The sequence below is a fragment of the Pan paniscus genome, chromosome 16 (assembly GCF_029289425.2).
Source record: "Pan paniscus chromosome 16, NHGRI_mPanPan1-v2.0_pri, whole genome shotgun sequence".
NCBI lineage: Eukaryota > Metazoa > Chordata > Mammalia > Primates > Hominidae > Pan > Pan paniscus.
In genome coordinates this window covers 73353028-73374318 of record NC_073265.2, presented here as the reverse complement: position 1 = coordinate 73374318, position 21291 = coordinate 73353028, and the positions used below count along the sequence as shown (strand labels likewise).

Below are 21291 nucleotides of genomic sequence, written 5' to 3'. Positions count from 1 at the left end.
CTACCTAGCTCCAAAGGGCGTACTTTCTTCTAAAATTTCTAATTTTTTTCCAATTTCACAATGGAGGCAGAGTTTTCACTACAATTTTAATAATTTCGCCAGCTGGGTGGGGTGGCTCACGTCTGTAATTCCAATACTGTGGGAGGCTGAGGTGGGAGGACGGCTTGGGACCCCGGGAGACAATTGGGCAACAGTGAAGATTCCGACTCTAAAAAAATAATAATTTCACCAAAAGGGGGGACAGATTTCTAAATCGGAATCTCTTGTTAAAATCCTTAGAGCACTAGTTAAGCCCCACTTCTTTTCAAAAAATAACCGACAGATTAAAAAAAAGGTTAGAAATCCTTTTAAAGTAAATTTCATCAGAGATCTGCAAGGGAACTGTCATTTTGGACAAGTCCCCAGAGTTGGTGGCCCTCTCCTGTGTACACCAGCTACCACTAGGCAGTAAAAGTAATTTACCCAATTCAAACACATACCGTGCCTGCACTATGTTAAGACCACTGGCAAAGAGGGTACAAAGTTAAATAAGGTCTATCACAGCCCTCAAGGAGTTAAAGGACTAGAGGAGGAGTCCATTTATAGTATAGTATGTGTGCAGTTACCATTTAGTCAAGGCAAACGAACTGTGGGAAATCCTACAACAATAGTACCTACAGTATAACATGCCATCACCGCCCACAGAAGGAAAGCAACTGGTGCCCTCGTCACGTTATGTTGTTAGTACTTGCTTACATGATGTCCCTCCCTGACAATCCCTTCCAACCTCTGTCAACCTCCTTCCCCACAATCACACACACACACAAAACCACACTGCCAGGAAGGGAAGCCATTGAGTGAGTATTGTGAATCCTACAAGTGGCTCTGTAGTTTAAAAGGGCAATGCCTGTGCCTGAAGAAAATTTGTCTTTAGCTTCATCAGGTGAAGAAAATTGGTTTTATAACACAAGGCCCACCAAACCAGAAAAGCCCAGGAACGCTTCTCCACAGGACTCACTTAGCACGAGAAATCACTCAGAGCAAACTGACGCACACAGTATTTGTCTAATTTTTCTTTTTCATTTAGCAGAAGGTAAGGTAAAGGAATACAACTGAAGTTAATAAATGACACTCTAGCCATTTTGATCATTTGTCACTATAAATGATAGACATTTAAGCTAGTTCCATCTGGGGAAGTGAAACAGAATCATGTTCATATAATAAGCCACACGAACCAAATTCAGTGGAATACGTGCACCCAAAACTGGACCAGACTTGTACTGAATGCAGCCTGCAAATCCCCAAGAGTCCACGACAGAATACAAGAACAGTAACACTGGTTTATCTCAACTCATCTTAGCTCCCTCACAAACTTGCCAATAATGACCTTTCAAGAACTGCACCGTTTGTCCTCATCTGGGCAATCCCGTGGCTTAGAAAAACTGAATAAATTGCTTCTTCGAAAAATAAAACAACGCGGGGAGGGGGGAGTAGTAACAAAAAAAAAGGCACACTGGTTTTTACTGTACTGAAGCAATAAACTCTCCAACTAACTTCATTAATGAGTATCAGCAAAGAATGAACACCAAAATACCGCTCAATCCAACTTTCATCGTGAATTCTTGAATTCACAGTAGGATCATTAAATGTGACGGTATCACTCTGCTATAAAAACTATTTCCAAAACAAAACAAACCTATCTACCCCCTTTCTTGATTAAAAAAAAAAAAGAAAGAAAGAAGGAAAATTTGAGGGTTTTTGCTTTTTTCAACTTCACATACCGGTTTGCCTTTGCAAAAAAAAAAAAAAAAAAATTGTTTAGTCTCAAAGTATAGCTGCAAGGTGGACCGGCTGCACGGGTCCCAGAGGGCCGCTCGCCTCCGACGGTCGCAGTTTCAGCCGGGCCGCGCCCGCGAGAAACAGCGGAGAGGCCCCAGCAGGCGGGCGCCGCCGGACAGGTTTACCGTCCGCGTCGGCCCCGGGGAGCCGCTCCCTCGCGCCCGCAGCACTTGTTCGCGGCGCGGACTCCACACCGCGGCCGCCCGCCCCAGGGGAGGACTGAGTCCGCCCCAGCGGCGCCAACCCGGGGACCCGGGGCAAGGGTTCGGGGCCATCCGCGGCCGGGCGCGCCCCCCATCCGGAAAGCGGCGACGGCCCCCAAGTTGGGCTGCGGAGTGGGAGGCGCGCCGAGCCCCAAGCAGACAATGCGGGAGAAGGGTGATGCGCAGGGAGGAGGGGTCCGCAAAGCTGAGGTCCCCGCGCCGCCCGGCTACCCATCCGTTCCGCCCGCCCCTGAAGCCCCGCGCAGCCCCCGACCCTCCTCTGGGGCCCGCCCCACCGAGCGGCCGCAGGGGACGGGCCGCGCTCCGCACCCCGACCCCTCCTCAAATCACAAAACTTCCCCCAACTCCGCCAACTAAGTTGCGCTCTCACCGTGCGGCTCCCGGGGCTCCCCCGCGGGCCCAGCCGAGACAGCTCCTCACCTTCGCCGCGGAGAAAGACAATAGGCTGCCTCTCCCCCGGCGGCGGCAGCAGCGGCTGCGGCTAAAGCGGCGGCAACCGAGGCGAGCGATGGGCACGGCGGTCTCGGCCGAGCCGAGGGGCTTCACCGCTGCTGCTCCGGCTCCGCGACAGCTCTGCACCTAGCCCCAGCCACCCCGCGCACCGGCTACAAGCTGCCCGGGGGTGGCCGGGGCACGCAAGAGGGCAGTAACGTCTGCGAGTCCTCCCGTGAGTACACGCGGAGCAAGGGCTGCGAGCTGGGATTGCACGGCAGAGCTGCCCATCCCGCTCCACGAGACCAATAGTAAGGCACCTGGGCGGGGCGCTCAGGTTGCTCAGGGAGGCTGAGGTTGACCGCCGGGGCTGCTCTGTGGCAAAGTGATCACAGCAGGGTGGCTGGCAGAGACTGCTCTGGGAAATGCCCACTCACGGTCTCCTCTCCGCCCTGTTTCTAGAAACTGCCCTTTCTCTGTGTGCTCGTGGTTACCTGAGCTGTAGCATTTAACCACACATCGTGAAATGATTTACTCCTCTATTTCCCCCACTTCAACTCAGGAAGTGGGGTTGAGTCTTCTGCGTCCACAGCCTAGGACAGTCTAAGGTATTAGGTATTAAATATAGGTATTAAACAAGTGTTGGATGGATGCACGGCGCTATGGCGGAATCACAATTGTGACAGTGCATTCCGTGAACTTTTGGCTACTCGATCACCACAGTCGTTCCGCGTTCAAGCTGCAAAGGACCTCAGAAATCATCGGATTGCTTTGAGAAACAAAATGTGGTCCGTGTACCAACGGCGGCCGACGAGAATATATTAGTTGGTACACGGAGAAACTTCTTTTTTCAAATAGTTAAGTGTTTTAGTGCTCATTAGGAGGGAAATGCCTATCACGTCAAATCATTGTTTCATTAATGTTACTTCTTAGGTCAAATAAAAAGTGGCAAAAAACAAGTGTTTTTCAAGAAAAGTGTTAAGTAAAACTTGAGACACTTTATATGCAGTTCAAGAATGTAAAATACTAGTTGACAGTGATTGAAGTAAGAACAGTTGGTTAGGTAGGAGGAGAAGATTATTGGCTGGGAAGGAGGAGGAGGGAACCCTCTGTGGTGCTGATTCTGTATTTTGACCTGGGTGATGGATAACAAAATTATGTACATCAATAAAAAATACATCCAGTGCACTTTAGATTAGTGCACTTTACACATTTTATACATGTATTTTTAATGTCAATTTTTTAAAAATCTGGTATGGGATATACCCCCACAACCCCCCCCCCAAAAATGCAAAGATGCAAATGACTGCCATTTAGGAAACACTGATCCAGGCAGGCTCACTAGCAGTGACCAAACACCTGAGAAAGGGTATTGTGAATACCTGATGTATGTGCCAGGAACTTCCATAGTTGAATAGCTCCAAATCTCAGAAATGCTCCTAACCTAGTGTTGAGCTCTGGTGCATAGATATATTTTCTTTTCTTTTTTCTTTCTTTCTTTCTTTTTTTTCTTTTTTTTTTGAGGCAGAGTTTCACTCTTGTTGCCCAGGCTGGAGTGCAATGGCACGGTATCAGCTCACTGCAACCTCCGCCTCCCAGGTTCAAGCGATTCTCCTGCCTCAGCTGCCCGAGTAGCTGGAATTACAGGCACATGCCACCACGTCCAGCTAATTTTTTATATTTTTAGTAGAGACAGGGTTTCACCATGTTGGCCAGGCTGGTCTTGAACTCCTGACTTCAGGTGATCCACCCACCTCGGCCTCCCAAAGTGCTGGGATTACAGGCTTACAGGTGTGAGCCTCAGCACCCAACCCAGAATGGCTTAAAAAAAGACAAAAAAAAAAAAGTCCAAGCATGCCCAGTTCTTCATGTGAAATTATTTCTGTATCACCTCATCATGCTGCTCACCCTCTTCCACTGTTCTCTAATCTGTCCTTGTTGATATTTAAAAGCTGGCACAAGGCCGGGCGCAGTGGCTCAAATCTGTAATCCCAGCACTTTGGGAGGCTGAGGAGGGTAGATCACTAGAGCCCAGGAGTTCGAGACCAGCCTGGGCTACAGGTGAAACCCCATCTGTACTAAAAGATACAAAAATTAGCCAAACGTGGTAGCCCAAATCCCAGCCACTTGGGAGACCGATGTAGAAGGATCGCTTGAGCCCGGGAGGAGAGGTTGCATGAGCCAAATCAGCAGGGCAGCTGCAGAGTGGGGTGCAAGGTCCTCAACCCAGAGGCTCCCTAGGCCCCACTTGCCCCAGCTCATGAGAGCCTGGTTCTGAGCTCTGCCAGGACTGGGGCTCAGCACTGCCCATGAAAACAGGCATGGCAGGGAAGAAAATCATAACCAAATATTTGTAGTCACCTCTCTCCTCCCTTCTGGAAAGGGAGGTTCCCAGGTTTGTGGACTCTTTGCCTCCTGGACATTATTGCGTAGTGAAGGGAGAAAGGTTGAGATGCAGAGTTGGAGAAACTAAGAGAGGCCGAACTGGTCCATCTGAGGAAAGATGAGTGAACCCAGAAGGGGAGGAGGGGACACCCCGGGGAAGCGGGGGGCTTCCCAGGTGGTCCAAGAAGGGGAGGGTGGGATATAGAAAGTCAGAGCATGATTTTGAGTTTTGGAGACAACAAGAGAAAAGAGGGAGGGATTTGGACAACTATGGAGAGGACTGGGCTGTGGAGAGAAATGTTTAGAGATTTGGAAGGTGGTGTGTCATGCGATGTATTGTGAAAACCCCTTCTTCATATCCCTAAAAGACCGCCACTGTCGGTGATTCATGGTACAATTGATAATTGTATCATGATATAATTCAGTGCTTTTGCAGAGGGATTGGTGCCTTTTTAAAATAATAATGATGCTTTGGCTTGGCTCCATCTGAATTAGTAGAGACAGACATCTTGAGCAGGTTTTATCAGAGTTCCATTAGCTAAATATTGGGTTTCCTATTTTGTGGCTTGCTTTAAACCACTTTGCAGGCCCTTCCGCACTGAAAGCCACTACAGAAATCACGTCTTTGGTCTGCAGCTCCATGTCCCCAAGCTCTGGGCTTTCCTGAAGGAGTGGCCTCATTCAGAAGATAATACAGCATCCCTCATCCGAAAATCCAAAATCTGAAATGCTTCAAAATCCAAAACTGTTTGAGTGCTGACATGATGTTCGAAGGCCAGATTCAAAGGAAATGCTCATTGGAGCCTTTTGGATTTCAGATTTTCGAATTCCAAAATCTGAAAAAAATCCAAAATCTGAAATACTTCTGTAATTTAACCTGTAATAGACATTGGGTCCTGACCTTCCAGCTGAGGCAGCAAGCAGTCAACAGAGGCTCACCATGCATCCCTCCTGCTCCTCACCCTCCCACTGGCTTGTGCCTCACCCCCCAGCCTCCCTTGCACCTGCTGGGAAGGGGACACGATGCTCCTGCCCTGCCTTCTTGGATCTCAGGCTACTGTGATAATTGCAGGATTCCAGCCAGGGAAAATGCTACAGGTAGAAGTACTTGGTACTCTCCACAGAGAAGTTTCCAGCAATGGCACAGCAGCCCCAGGAAGTGTGCTGCCACACCCAGCTAATTTTAAAAACTTTCTGTAGAGGTGTGAATTCACTATGCTGCCAAGGCTGCTCTTGAATTCCTGGCTTCAAGTAATCCTCCCGCCTTTGCTTGCCAAAGTGCTGGGATTACGGCATGAACTAGAGCTCCCAGCCGAGAGTTTAGTTTTGTTTGCTAGTGGTGTTCTTGGTATCTTTTCATATTTGAGGCTTTGGTGCTAGTGCTGAAGTATTACACTCACCATCCGAGGTTTGCAGGACTTTTGTTTCAGTATTGAACAGATGGAACTGTTTAGTTCTTCATCTTTGCAGGTATACCAAATGTGCCTACCAGGAGTCTGTTTATAGCCATTGAAAAGCAAGAAGTAATATAGTAAAATTTGGCCTGGCTAGAGGCTTTGGAAGACAAGTATTTTGGCTTAATTCTATTAACTTGGAAGGATGAAGGTGAAAAAAATTCAAAACTTTAATTTCCTGTTTATTGCCATTTGAAAATATAGCCAATGATTCCACTTTTCTTCTCCAGTAAGTTTGGACATTCTGATCTACTTGGTGTTTTATTATAGAACTCCTAGTGTGCCTGAGTCTTACATTGTGAAGATCCTTCTCTAAAACTTCACATGTAAGAGAATATAAATGATATTGGATAAGATCAGGCTGGATGAGAACTGATACCTGTAAATGTGCGATTTAGACGAAATCTCTGATTGTTTTCTTATTTAACTCATAAAAATAAAACACATTGGCTGGAAGGTGGGAGCAGGAAGGAGATTTATGTCTTTTAATTGCATGTCATTGTTTCATATAGAGACAGAACATATAGTATCCCTGGTTTTGGACCTACAGAAGGAAACACATTTTTCTACCTGCTGTATGCCAGAGGTTCTTGAACACCTGGAGGGATTACTGCAGCACAGATTGCTGAGCCCTACTCCAGAGTTTCTGATTCATCAGGTCCAGGGTGGGGCCTGAGAATGTGTATTTATAAGAAGTTCCCAGGTGCTGCTGGAGCTGCTAGTCCAGAGACTACATTTTTGAGAACTGCTCTCATATACTAACTGTAAATTGCAGAGCTCTAGAAAAAAAGCTTAGTTTGGTGTGGGATAAGAAGCACACAGGTTATGGAGAAAATCATGAAAGATTCAACCCTTGATCCCAGCCTAGTGTGGATTTCAGGTAACAAGCAATACACAGTGACATAACAAATTCTTGGTTTTCATGACTGCAAGTGATAGCCAAGTATCAAGTGAGAAATTCAGTTTCATTTGCAAGGCTTAGAGAGGCCAGGTGATTCTAGAAAAATGGGCCTTGTATTTCTCTTAAACCAGTAAAGAGCTTTAAGTGGTTATTAAATTGAAAGCTTTGTGTTCTTACTTATTTTGTATTTTATTTTATTTCTTTTGAGATGGAGTCTTGCTCTGTCGCCCAGGCTGGAGTGCAGTGGCGTGAGCTTGGCTCACTGCAACCTCCATCTCCTGGGCTCCAGTGATTCTCCTGCCTCAGCCTCCCAAATAGCTGGGATTACAGGCACCCGCAACCACGCCTGGCTAGTTTTTCTATTTTTAGTAGAGACAGGGTTTCTTCATGTTGGCCAGGCTGGTCTCGAACTCCTGACCTCAGGCAATCCACCCACCTCGGCCTCCCAAAGTGATGGCATTACAGGCGTGAGCCACCGCACCCGGCCCAAAAGCTTTGTGTTTTTAAAGATATTAGACATGTTTCTTGTTTTTAAAAGAAATCTTAACAATGTAGGAGAATAAGACAAACATTTTTCCAAAAAAGAGAAATTGTTGTTATTATTTTGTCTTATTGGAATGTCGGATACTATAGTCGGCTTCCTTAATCATCAAGCATGCTATGGATTTTCCATTTTTATAGGATCTATATCTCAGTTAAGGTAATACTGGTAATTCTTGTACTCCATTTGAAGATGAAAAATATAGGCCAAAATCACAGACTTTGCACAGAAGCTGCATAATGAAGACAGCTCTGGAGGAACACATAGATACACACACACAGACACACATATATATAAAGTATATACACATATATTTTTTAAAGTTTATTTTTTACAGTTTTAAAAGTTTTAAAGCAAAACCCAGCCCTTCCCCTCTCCCAGAGTGGGCGGCCCCTCCCCTTTCTCTGAGTGGGCGGGGACAGCGGTTGCCTGGGCAGCTTTCCTTATGATGCCACAGGTCCCTCTGGACATGCTGCTGCCTGGCCACGCCTCCTTTCCCTTTCATCTTTCTCACTGACCAATGGGCTTGGAGCATTAAGGCCACGCCCCTATTCTGCGTTCCATTGGTGCCCTGGTTACGCCACCTGTGGCTCAGTTGCACAGCTGCCTGGTAGGTGACTGGAGGCATTGAGCAGTGCTCACTGGTATTTCGCTGATGTGGCCCCAACCCCGCCTCCCTCCCCACCCCGCGATGTCAGAAAAAACACAACAGGGGAAATTGGCCGCAGCCAAGAAAAAGGTAAAACACACCAGGTCATGGCCCCCAACCTAGCCACAGATCCCCTCCGATGACAAGACCGGTGCCAGAGTCCATACCACTCCTGAGGCATACCAGATGGGGCCCCCCAACCCCAGCCCCTCTGGGCTCCCCCAACCAAAGCCTAGTCAGTCAGCCCCACGCCTTCAGCAAGCAGCCCAGTCCCTGCCCTTGCCAATCACCCCAGGGTGACTTTGGGCAGGTGACTCCTGGGGCTCCCTGCTCCATAATCAGCCCTCACCTCCTGCCACCCCAAGCCCAACCTCCCTGGGCTCTTTGGGCTTGCGTCTCCCAGGACCTGGGTCCCCCAGCCCCAGGCCCTGCCCTCACCAGTCATCCCTGGGTGGCTTTGGGCTGGTGACTCCCGGGGCTCCCTACTGCAGACTCTGCCCTCCCCTCCTGCTGCCCCAAGCTCGACCTCCCTAGGCTTCTTGGGCTGGCGTCTCTGGGGACCTGGGTCGAAACCGTGTGTTTCCCTCCCCCATCGTGGAGCAGCGACTCGGGCATCGCGCTGATGTGGTCCCCTCCCCTGGGAGGAGTGGAATGCAATGATGTCACAGTGCCCCTAGGAACTGTCATTACTGCTGCAAGACCGGCCTTTGATCGTACAACCCAGTCCCCTAAGTTTTCTCACCCCATTTCTGCTTCCTCTGGTTGCAGCACAAATTTCCAGCTGGAAGGGGAGTGGAGACTATGGGACCTAGGAGCAAGAGGTTTCAGGATGCCTTACTCCCTTCACATAGACATTGACAGTGGGAAAAGCCTACACTTCCCCTGTGAGCTCAAAATGTTCACAGTATCTCTGGGTGGCAATGGGAGAATGGGTTTGGTTTGGTTTTTTTCCCAGGCTTCTACTTTCCAGAGAGACTTTCACATTTTTTTCTGAGTTCTCCACGGTTCTGGGACCAGACTGCCCTTCAGTGAGTTGCCTCTGAAGTGAGATTTGCTCATCTTCTGTGGAATAGATCTTGGGAAACTGAACTTGACAGCTTGAATCTTCCTCATATCGTCTCAACCTGGGGTACTTTGAGTGCCACAGGATAAATGTGGGACATCTTTCTGAAGCATCATTTTCCCTTGATTCTCTTGAGAAAATGCATTAATGTACTTAGGGATGACAGACACATAGGTTTCCAAGCGTATACCAGACTTCGCTCTGAAATGAGGCTTGGGTTGTCCTCTTTCTGATAAATTCCCGGATTTAATAGAAAAGCTGCCTTCTGCCATGAGGACACATTGATACGAAAGTGTGAGAGGTACTGGTGCGCTTCTTCACGCTAGCAGACCTGTGAGGATGTGTGACTCTAAACCACACGGCCTACAGTTCCTGCCTGCTTCATGTTTACTTTTCTACCTCTGCCCCTGGTTTTGGTCCCTCGCAGCTGCTGATTCATGGCAAAACCCCAGAGCTTGGAGTCAGAGGACTGAGTTTAAGTTCCAGTATTGCCTTTTTTGATCTTTCTTTTTTTTTTTTTCTATCCATGATATCAATCCCTCTCAGTCACTAAGTGATTGTGACAACACCTTGTACAGTTGTTGGTGGCATTACATCAGATGGTATATAAGAGTATTTTGTCAAAACTGTAAAGGAGGATGTGGCTGTAGGGGCTGATCATTCTCATGAGTGTTACTGCTCTTCTTTCCCACAGTTAAAAGCATATTGGCAGAGGAAGAGCCCTGGCATTCCAGCAGGAGCTAACAGGAAAAAGAACATCAATGGCAGTAGCCCTGACACAGCCACTTCTGGTGGTTACCACTCACCTGGGGATGTGAGTCTCGGCGGGCCAGGGTCCTGGGGACAGGGGGTCCAAGGGGCAGTAGAGGGTAATTGTTAAGATTGTAGATGGACTGTTGGGTACTGGTTAAGAATTCTGGATTTGAATCCTGCCTCTCCGTCTGCTAAGGATTGATTTGGGATTGATTAGCATATGATTTAGGGCAAGTTGCTTGAGGTCTTTGGGCCTCTCTTTTCACATCTGTATAATAGAGGTGGTATTTTTTGACTTCCATTTGTGAAGTTTAAATGAGATTCGTTATTGTTGCTTTTATGTGAATCCTTAGTACATGGCCTGCTGCAAACACCCAGGACACCGAGGAAATGGTCGTTGCTGTTTGATTTTCCTGATCCCCAGTCTCAAGGGGAAGCCAGGCCAATGAGAAGAGCCACTTGCCATCAGGCTGTCCCTTTAGGAGTCACTGAAAGGGCCCCAGGGTGGGATGGTGGGGAGATAAGAACCACGAGAGAAGTTGGCACAAATGAGTTATGGGAAAAAGGGTCCAAGATAGACAGAAAAGAAGCTTTTGCCAGTTGATGGGGGAAGAAAGGAAGTCAGAGGGCTTAGACAGTGAGGGGGGACAGAACATCTCCATGTGCACTCTCATCTCTTGCAGTCAGCAACAGGTATCTACGGGGAGGGCCGTGCATCCTCTGCTACCCTGGAGGATCTGGAGGTCAGAGGCCCTGGGCCGAGATGCAGTGACCCTGCAGGCCAGCCCTCCAACCTCCTCCCACAGCAGGGGCTTGTTGCCCCTCTGCCAGCTGAGGCAGCCCACACACCCCCCACCAGCCCTAATGATTATTCTCTCTACCCCTCCCCACAATCTTCCTCCAACTCCTTCTCTCTGCATGTACCTCAGAGCCAGTACCAAGAACTAGCAGTGGCCCTGGATTCAAGCTCCGCAATAATCAGTCAACTCACTGAAAACATCAATTCACCGGTAAGAGTCCAGTGGGGTCCCCTGATTACAGCTGGTCAATCCCGGACTCCAGTTTCCTCTTGGGGCCCTGAAGAAAGGGGCTAGGGGCCCCTGATGCCAAGGGCAAATGGGGAGCTGGGCACCCAGGTCTCACCTGGAGGGACCCCAGAGCACAGAACATGCAGCATGGCTCTTCTGCACTGCCCTCTTTGCTGACTCTCTCTTCTCCAGACACCTCTGCTCTAGTCCTTGCCACACATGCCCTGGGGTTGTCACCTCTCCGGGAAGCACTAGCCTGACTGGTTGTCAGGGGTCCATATTTCTGCCCTGCCTCAGTCCCTAATTTGCTTTTTGAGTCTGGACAAGCCATCTCTCCTCTTTATGCTCGTGTTTCTGGAGGAGGTAGAGAGTATCAAAGGTCTCGGTTAGCTCTGAAAGTCAGAGATTTAAAGGCCCCTAGAATGGAAACCTCAGGGCCAAGGGCTCCTGTCTGTCCTTTGCTGTTTTATATCTCTGCTATGAAGAACTGTACCTGGCCTGTACATGCTCAGTAAATGTTTGTTGAATGAATGCACGTTTCCAAATCACAAACTGGCAGAAGGGGGGTGGGCCTTTCTCAAACTCTGTCTCTAGAGGTTCACCAGCCCCTCCCTCCAGGGCCCTTTTCCCCCTTTGCTTTGGGCAGGTTCGCACATCTAAGGAGGAGAAGAAGCATAAGACACATCGGGTACAGAAGCTTGGGAGGAGCTTGTTCAAATTCAAAAAGCAGACGGGTAAGATGGGGCTGGCATGACCTGGCAGCAGGACTGGCATTAGAGGGCTGTGGGGGTGAGTTAGAATGCCCCAGGGAGGTGGGTGGATGGAAGGGCTTTGAGGCAGAGGGAAAGAGGTCTGTGCCATGGGAGGACAAGTCTTGTCATCTCCATGAGCCTCAGTGTCCCCATCAGTAAAGAGGGAGGAGTGCCCATTGTCCACCACCCACAGTGCTCTCTATCTGAAAGTGACTTGGAAGATTGGCTACCATCCGGGTGTGAGGAGTCATTAGCAGTGAGGCCAAGTTTGGGAAGCCTGAGAGGAAGAGCTGTGCACCGAAGGGAGGATTTTTTTTTTTTTGAGAATCCAGAGGCCCTTATTGTCTGCTTCCTTTCTCAGCTGAACCCCTGGCCCCAGAGACCCCAGCAGGGCCATCTAAGGTGGAGCAGCTACAAGATGAGACCAACCACCTACGGAAGGAGCTAGAGAGTGTGGGAAGACAGCTCCAGGCTGAGGTGGAAAACAATCAGATGTTGAGTCTCCTGAACAGGAGACAGGAGGAGAGGCTACGTGAACAGGAGGAGAGGCTACGTGAACAGGAGGAGAGGCTACGTGAACAGGAGGAGAGGCTACATGAACAGGAGGAGAGGCTGTGTGAACAGGAGGAGAGGCTACATGAACAGGAGGAGAGGCTACATGAACAGGAGGAGAGGCTGAGTGAACAGGAGGAGAGGCTGTGTGAACAGGAGGAGAGGCTACATGAACAGGAGGAGAGGCTGTGTGAACAGGAGGAGAGGCTACATGAACAGGAGGAGAGGCTACATGAACAGGAGGAGAGGCTACGTGAACAGGAGGAGAGGCTGTGTGAACAGGAGGAGAGGCTACATGAACAGGAGGAGAGGCTACATGAACAGGAGGAGAGGCTACGTGAACAGGAGGAGAGGCTGTGTGAACAGGAGGAGAGGCTACATGAACAGGAGGAGAGGCTACATGAACAGGAGGAGAGGCTGAGTGAACAGGAGGAGAGGCTACGTGAACAGGAGGAGAGGCTGTGTGAACAGAAGCTGCCAGGGCAGGAGAGGCTGCTGGAAGAGGTGGAGAAGCTGTTAGAACAGGAGAGGCGGCAGGAGGAGCAGGAGAGGCTGCTGGAGAGGGAGAGGCTGCTGGACGAGGTGGAGAAGCTCCTGGAGCAGGAGAGGCTTCGGCAAGAGGATGAGAGGCTGTGGCAGCAGGAGACTCTGCAGGAGCTGGAGAGGCTGCGGGAGCTGGAGAGGATGCTGGAGCTGGGGTGGGAAGCCCTCTACGAGCAGCGGGCCGAGCCACGCAGCGGCTTCGAGGTGCTGGTGCGTTGCCCCACCTGGGGAGGCTGCCCTCTTCCCTAGCCCTCAAGGCCTTTGTTTCCCCACCTGTAAAATGGGGCATTGTAGCCTTCACATGAAATGGTACTTCTAAAGGCATCTGTGAGCCAGAGCCCTGCTCTGATGGCTGTGGGAGAGAGGGGATATTTTTCTAACCTGCCTCCACCCTTCCCGGTGCCATGGGAGGCAGACACTAAGTTCTGGGGTCTCCAGTTTTAGTGGGTGGCCACTGATTGCTTCTCTCTGTCCAGAACAACGAGAACAAGAGCACACTGCAGCCGGAGCAGCAAGTAAAGGAGCTGAAGAAGTCGGGTGAGCTGAAAGAGACTGTAACCTCCGACCCATCCAAGAAGATGTGGGAGGCGGGCACCAGCCTCTGGGGAGGGGAGGTGCCAGGCCACAGGCAGCTGCAGCCTGGGGACAGGTGACCCCAGCACCCTCCGGGGCAGTCCTATGACTGTTTCTTGCTTCCTGCCCTCTGACTTTTAGAGGTGGGTAGCCCTGGGGTCCTCCCAGGTCTGGACATCATCATCCCAGCTAGAGGCATGGAGCCCCCCAATCACAGAGGAAGAGACAGTGGTATAAGAGGCTCCTTATGTCGGGTGTGGTGGCTCACGCCTGCAATCCCAGCACTTTGGGAGTCTGAGGCAGGACAATCACTTGAGGTCAGGAGTTTGAGACCAACATGGCCAACATGGTGAAAGCTCATCTCTACTAAACTTAAAAATAATAATAATAATAATTAGCCGGGCCTGGTGGTGCATGCCTGTAATCCCAGCTACTCGGGAGGCTGAGACACGAGAATCACTTGAGCCCGGGAGGTGAAGGTTGCAGTGAGCTGAGATTGCACCACTGCACTCCAGCCTGGGACACAGAGTGACACTCTCTCAAAACAAAACAAAACAGAAAAACAAAAAAGACTCCTTAGATTCAAACTGGATTCCGGCCTCGGTTCCACTGGTCATAATTCAACTACTTTGCATCTCTAAGTCTCTGTTTCTTTAACTTCAAAAGGAAGTTAGCCTTTTCCTTGCAGAGGTGCTGAGGATTAAATGAGATAATACGTGGAAACATTAGGCATGTAGCACACTTAGCAGATGGTGGTTGGCTCCGCCTGCTTTTCCACCAGTCTGTGGCCTACAGTTTAAATGCTGGGAGAAAGGACGTGAGATTTGATGCTAGGGAAGGAGGCATGGGGTTCTAGGCAAGGGAGCCAGTCTCTTAGGCCTGGAGCAAGGGGCCAGGGGCCTGGGCAGGCCACAGAGCCCCACAGTGCCCTCGCTACCCTATTAATGGGCCAGGAATCTGGAAGCCAGCCACCACATGTCCTCATGCCCAGGGTCTTCCGGCAGGTGGAGCTGAAGAGCCAAGAGGCTCCGAGTCTGCAGCAGCAGCCAGACCAGTACCTGGAGCCCCAGTCCCACAGGAGCTTGGGTGTGCGGACAAGCAGGGTGGTGAGTAGAGCCCTCAGGCGGGGTGGGCAGGCAGGAGCAGGGGAGGCTCGCACTGTGCTCAGATTCCCACCCCCCTCCCTCTCTCTGAAGATCTTAGTGAGCTGAGCCTCACTGATAGCATGGAGGCTGCACCGGGAGAGGACAGGGAGGGTTCTCCCCCATGACAACCCCACTGCACAGCAGATCCAGCAGCTGCTTCCTCTAATGCAGGACTCCCCAGGAGCACCCAGGCTTGAGTGGAGAAGCTGTTGGTACAGGAGAGGCGGCAGGAGGAGCAGGAGAGGCTGCATGCCATTCTTTTCGGGCCGCCGAGAACAGAGAGCTAAACATCACCATCATCTAAGAGCGGGTCAAGAAATTAAAAAAAAAAAAAAAACGTTTAAGGGGTTAATATCCTACACAATTCATTTACTTCATTTGAATGTTAGAGCCACTTATGTTTATTTGTGTTTCTAATTTATAGTTTAAATTTATTTGTGTTTCTAATTTATAGTTTAAATTTATTTGTGTTTCTAATTTATAGTTTAAATTTATTTGTAAAAAGTTAAATGAGAGTGGGTCTTTCCCTCATGTTCACTCTGGCATCCTTTAGCATTTTTTAAATTTGATAATTATAGGACGCTAGCATGCATATCGAGTTTGCCCTTATGTGATGGGAGTTCAAACACACAAAGACCCACTATATGCACACAACTGTTCTTGCTGGTTTGGGATAGGCTGCCATGCTTTTTTAATGTTAGTACAGCCTGTATATTCATTACGGAATTCAAATAAAATTTCCTTATGTTCTGCTGTTATGTTTGATCGAATCCTAATCACAGTGAGCTCTTCATTAGCTCAATATGTGGTTTGCCCTCAAGTGCGCGGTCTATTACTTTGTAATATGCCACTGTGAGTACTGACATTTACAGTTGTTTAAAGGTGGAGCGCTGGAAACAGCCTTTCCCCCTTTTTCTGTGTATTGGGGATGGGAGTAATAACATTTTGGGGAGCTTTTTAAATCTCCCAGAAGAGGAAAGTGGCCTGCTCTGGCAGGTGTGTGCAGGATAGAATATGTTTCATTTGTTCCGGTGCCAAGAATGAGCGCTGTACTACGGTAGTTCCCTTAGGATTTGCATGTGCTCTGGGCTCATGAAGATATTGCATCATGAGCTGTGGCAGTTGTACTCTTTTTTGACGACCTGAAAAGGGATTATTTCTGAGGAATGAAAGGCTCCCATCATGACTGTGGATGTGGAAAACCTTTTCTAGCTGAGAGCATTTATATCTACAATACATTTTAAAGTCAGAGTTCATGTTCCCTGTTTTAATCACATGACTACATGTCCCAGTACACAAAAGGGCACTGGTTGGCATTCTCCTTAATGTATTTCGTAAAGATCAGAAGAAATCCTTTAAGAGTTTAAATGTCCCTGGAACAGGCATATACAGGCTCTAGTCAAGAATGAATTCGAGTGAAGGAAAGCTGCGTGACACCTGGCATTCCTCTATGTTCATGGAGCTTATTTGAGGCTAGAAGATGGATTTTACCATCTAGACCTCTCTGGCTAATACCTAGTCTTCAACCATCTGACAGAGGAATTCTTTTTCTTGAATGGAAAAGACTTTAAAAATAATAACAAACATTATTATAAACAAATATATGTGAGAGTACTTAGTTGAAACAAAAAGGAATTTTAGTAGACAGTATTATACTACATTTGAAAATCAAGGAGCAGTTTATGCAACTTAAAATGTTTACAAACTGCAGCATAATCTACTGTTTGTGAATGTCAAAGTGTCATGAGCAAAGTGTCTATACAATCACGGAGTTATATTTCCTCACAAAGTTCTTTATGAAGAGTGAAATATGTTTTTATACCTTTTGGTTTCAGTTAGAGGCATATTTTGTGTAATATTTATGTTAATGTGCATGATCAATGAATTATTTCAGTCATATGTTGCCTATATCATAACTGGATGATGCTTGGGGAAGAATCAACAGCTAAAACTTCATGAAGTTCTAATGTCTGTGTTCCAAAATACATCATATCATTAGGATGTAGGGAGAGATGTATCTGCGCTCCCTGGGGTGGGCATTTCTAGTTACTAGACCATCTCCGCTTTTAGCATTGGGCATCCTCATGATACTTTTATAAATATGACATTAATAGGAGATCAATAATACGATTTTACAGATTGAATAAGAGAATTGCCTGCATTCACTTAAAGATTGCAAATATTGAGCCCTTGTGACTTCAACTGACTCTTCCAGATTGTATGAATTTATCAATGTATTAGATAAACTCAGTTTCAGAATGATAAAGAAAAACTGTTAGACCAAATAATGTGGCTAATTACCAGTGGTAGGATTTCCAGCCCAAGGGTTTAAAATGGACTTAAGGTCCTGTTCTTGCCTTTTATTTTCTGAACTTGCTGCTTTTGCATTCTTTGAGTTCAGTTTAAAGACAGTTACTTTAAGTCCATTTTAAACCCTCAGGCTAGAAGTCGTACCACTGTTAATTAGCCACATTATTTGATCTAAGAGTTTTTCTTTATCATTCTGAAACTGGGTTTACCTAATACATTGATAAATTATTTCAAAGGTATTTTTATAGTTCAAGTCACTTCACTTTTACCCTGACACGTATAAATGACTAGGAATGACCTTCAGATAGCGTTTAGCATCTGTAACCAATCTGACAATAATGTGTTCATCAGGTACCTATGGATTAAATCACATACTGGCATATTTAAGCTGAATGTCAGTCTGAAAAATAAATGTACTAATATTAACTCAAATACCACTCTTTATGTAGGTATTTTGTCATATGTTTAAGAAAAAGCTAAAAAGAATGGAAATCATGTGACAATAACTTAAGTCTTCCTTCAAAGTGCATGCAGTCTTTTGCAGTACCTCATTCAGCCAAGTATTTGTTCTCTTCCTCATTCAGTATAAGGCAGCTTTCAATTTGCTTAGAAGGCAACATTAGAAGGTTAGAGTTCATCAGAAACGGAATTTTAAAATATGAGTTCAACTGAATAAATGTGAATTTCTATAGGAAGTAAAGAATCAAAATACCTATCTAAAGATGGCAATATATAATAATTATTTTTAAAGTATTTGATTAAACCGGATAGGTTTTCTCGAAATGAAAAAAATCAGTTCTAAAACCAAAGATGATTTTTTGAAAATGTGAAAATGTAAACCAGCCCTATCCATAATATAATTTCTCTAAAACTGTATCTGTCATTTTAAAATAATATAACTGTTAAAAAATGTAACTGCTATCTTAATGTTTTGAAATAAGTTAAAACATTTTAAATATGAATACTGCAGTTTAAAAGAAAGAAACCAGGGGAAGGAAAAGTAGAGAAAGAAATGCCAATTCCAGTCCAAAGCTTTATTTGCCAAGTTTTCTTAGAATGACTTTTACCTATTTATGAATTCTTACAAACAGAATGTATAATGGAAATACTGACTTTTGCCTAAAGTGGCATTGTTGACTGCTGTGATGTTACTGTAATGTAATAAATTAAATTGTTGCAAAGTGCTGTTTTTGCCTTAAAATTTCATATGTCTTGAGAACTACAGTATTAAATACTATAGCATGCAAATAATGGGCACGCTTGGCATGAGATAATCTGTTTTTATTGTTACAAAATTGTAACTATGTAAGTGTGTTTATTAAAAGAACAAACAAAGTTATGGGATGAAAGAGTTACGGGATAGAAAATGTGGAAAAGTGTGTCAAAAAAAGTCGAAAAAATTGTATGAAAAGTTATTTAAAAAGTTATGGAAAAGAAGTTATGGGATTAAAAAAAGTCACGGGATATAAATAAAAATAAATAAAAGCAGGCCCCTTCCAGCATAAGCCTGGAGAAGTGGGTCTGGACTCTCCGCCCCCACCATGTCCCTACCACCCCTTCCCAGTCACCTCTTTACCATTAGGGTAGCAAGACCCCTGTCTAATGGGGGGAGACAGACCCTTTGCCACCTTGACCAGGGCTGAGTCCTTAAATTTCTGGACGATGATGCTTGTTATTTAAGAGCCAGAGGCTGGTGGAGTTGGTTTGTTTGGAGTAGGCCTGATGGCCTCTCTACTCTTGCCAAAGCAACTTTTCCCTCAGGGGAGCTCCCATCTTCTTATTCAGAGAGGCAGGACAGTGGGGCTAACAGTAGACCAGGCAAGGGCATGGGCTGCTGGGGTGACCCCCCCTTCCCCAGTGTATATATTGTATCTGCATAACATTTTGTATATTCTGGGGAGTGGGGCTGCCCCTGTATCGTACCTAGTGGAGGTTGGAGCTGGCATATGGGGAGGAGGATCTAACAATTATTTGCATCTGGGAAACGTATTTATTGCTAGCATAGGACAGAGGAAGGAGGCGGGGATGGGGTCGTGGCTCCCTTGGTGATGCGACTCCTGTTTATTTTGCTTTTCATTTTGGAATAAATGGATTTAGCCATACTGCTCAGCCTGGTGTGTTCCCGTTTCCTTCACTGGGTCCTGGAGTTTGTCCCACTGAATGAGGAGCCCCAGAGTGTCTGAGCATGTCCAGCTGGGCTGTTGGGGACCTTCCAGGCCTGTTACCTGTATGCTGCCTGGTGACACCTGGTGGATTTCATGGGGACTGCCATAGCACCTATGGAGCACAGTACGGCCCTGACAGCCAACAGGCTCAGAAGCCTGATCTAGCAGTGGCCAGGAAGACAGATACCAGCACCCAAGGGCACTGACTTCCATCCACCCCAGGCATCTTCCCTTCCGTCCCCTTGCCTCCTTCTCCTGTCTGCACTGGGTGGCCTGTTCTGTCTGTCCCTCCAGAATGCTGGCTGCCCCTCAGTCTCCCTCCAGGCTGAGATCATGACCCTGACCCCTAGTGGCCGGAGCTGGCTTCACAGGATAAAAGCCAGCTAAGCTCCAGGGACTTTCCAGGAAAAGTGTCCCTTGGAAAGGATGTGGTCTTTTCACTTGCTCCCAACAGCACCCTAAACATGGCTTGGCCTTTCCCCTCCCCTGAGCTCCACAGAGAACACAGCCAGCAGAGGACACATTCTCCGTCATCCGGAAATGGGTTTGATTCTCAGCCGAGGGACAGCAGGACTGGTAGAGACTGTCAGGCCACATGGCTGCCTGCACAGCACCCCCATGCTTGGTGGAGGGTGGGAGGGATGGCGGGGGCTGGCTGTCCACAGGCTGGGCATGACAGGGAGTCTCACTGGAGGTGGCACACTTTGGAGGGGCGATGTCAGGGGACAGCTCTCTCTTGCTGGACCACAAGACTCCAAAAGGACAGCACAGGGACTTATTCTTAGTGCTAGAGGCGAGGCGGTCGGCCATGTGTAACTGTGTGTGTGTGTGTATATATATATATATATATATATATATATATATATATATATATATATATGGCTGTTTATAGAACAGGGCAGGGGCATACCACAAAGGGGGCACAAGTTTTCAGCAACGGTCACACCTGGATGTGTCAGCTCACCACTACAACAGACTAAGTCACAGATGAAGGGGGCTGGCTTTGGGGCTGGAGAGCCACTGTCAAGTCATAGTACACCTGCTCAGGCAGGCTTGGAAAGGGAGGTCTCCAAGTAGAGGAGGAATCTGTTTAGAAGTCAAAGTGGGGCCTGGGGCTCTCAGGACGGGATGGACTTGCCTGACCCGATCAGCTGGCAAGTGGAGAGAAAGCCAAGAGAAAACAGGAGAGAGAAAAGCGAGCGGATTGCTGGTGAGGCAAGTGCAGAGCATGGGAGTGACACAGCAGCTGTGGGAGGGCTGGGGAGGGGAGGGCACATGTGCGGGTGTGTAGTAAGGTTCCTGGAAAAGGGGCTGGAAGGGAAAGGGGAGGAGGATGGAGGGGGAAGCCGGAGCTTCACAGGTAGTGCCTGGGGGCTGCAGCGGCCCTCCACACCCCACACTCGCCTCTCCCATGGCATCCAGGCAGTGTACCCACAGTTCAGACCAATGCTCAGCCCCCTCAGGCTTCCCTTTTCTCTGGTCACCCTGTCTTCCAACCCACTGGCCCAGGGCCACCCCTCGCCTTGGGGAGCCCCAAGCAACAGCCACCAGGCCTGATAGGGAAGGAACACTGCTTGAACCAGGATGATGAAGCTAAAAGGGATGGATGGTTGGAGTGAGCACTGGAGGCCCCTTTGGGCCATCAGAAAGCCCAGAACCCTCTGAGAGGACCCTGGGGGAGGCAGGGAGGGCAGGCAGCCAGATGCCACTGGCCATAGACTTATAAGTCTAAGAGGGGAGCCTCAGCTTGTTGGGGGACTGCAGGTCACATAGGTGAGGCTGGGCCCTTCCTGCAGGGAAAAGCAGAAGAGGGAGAGTCTGTGGCAGGAGAGGCGGGCAGGCTCACTGGACAGAGCTCAGCTGGGCCAGCAGGCACTGTGGTCTCCTTGGCTGAATAGCACAGGTGACCCCTAGGAGCAACAGGCCAAGGTGCATGAGCCCACTGGCTGGCAGTAGTGCTTCAGCGGGGGCCAGGGACCCTGCCTTCGGTCACACACTAGCAG

The 21291-nt window shown here is 48.0% G+C and overlaps 1 protein-coding gene and 3 pseudogenes across 1 annotated transcript; 3 read left to right on the top strand and 1 right to left on the bottom strand.

The window, feature by feature from the left end:
* LOC117976088 (golgin subfamily A member 2-like) overlaps positions 1 to 4776 on the bottom strand; it is a 61350-nt pseudogene extending 56574 nt beyond the window's left edge.
* Positions 4777 to 8095: 3319 nt separating this feature from the next.
* Positions 8096 to 9760, top strand: LOC134729180 (uncharacterized; annotated as a pseudogene).
* On the top strand, positions 9234 to 12057 carry LOC134729052 (putative golgin subfamily A member 6-like protein 3). Its single transcript, XM_063596500.1, has 4 exons — positions 9234 to 9336; positions 10079 to 10281; positions 11150 to 11230; positions 11895 to 12057. The coding sequence occupies exons 1-4, from the start codon at positions 9234 to 9236 to the stop codon at positions 12000 to 12002; spliced, it is 495 nt and encodes a 164-aa protein (XP_063452570.1). The 3' UTR covers positions 12003 to 12057.
* Positions 12058 to 12330: 273 nt separating this feature from the next.
* LOC100969284 (putative golgin subfamily A member 6-like protein 19) lies at positions 12331 to 16598 on the top strand (annotated as a pseudogene).
* Positions 16599 to 21291: the final 4693 nt, after the last annotated feature.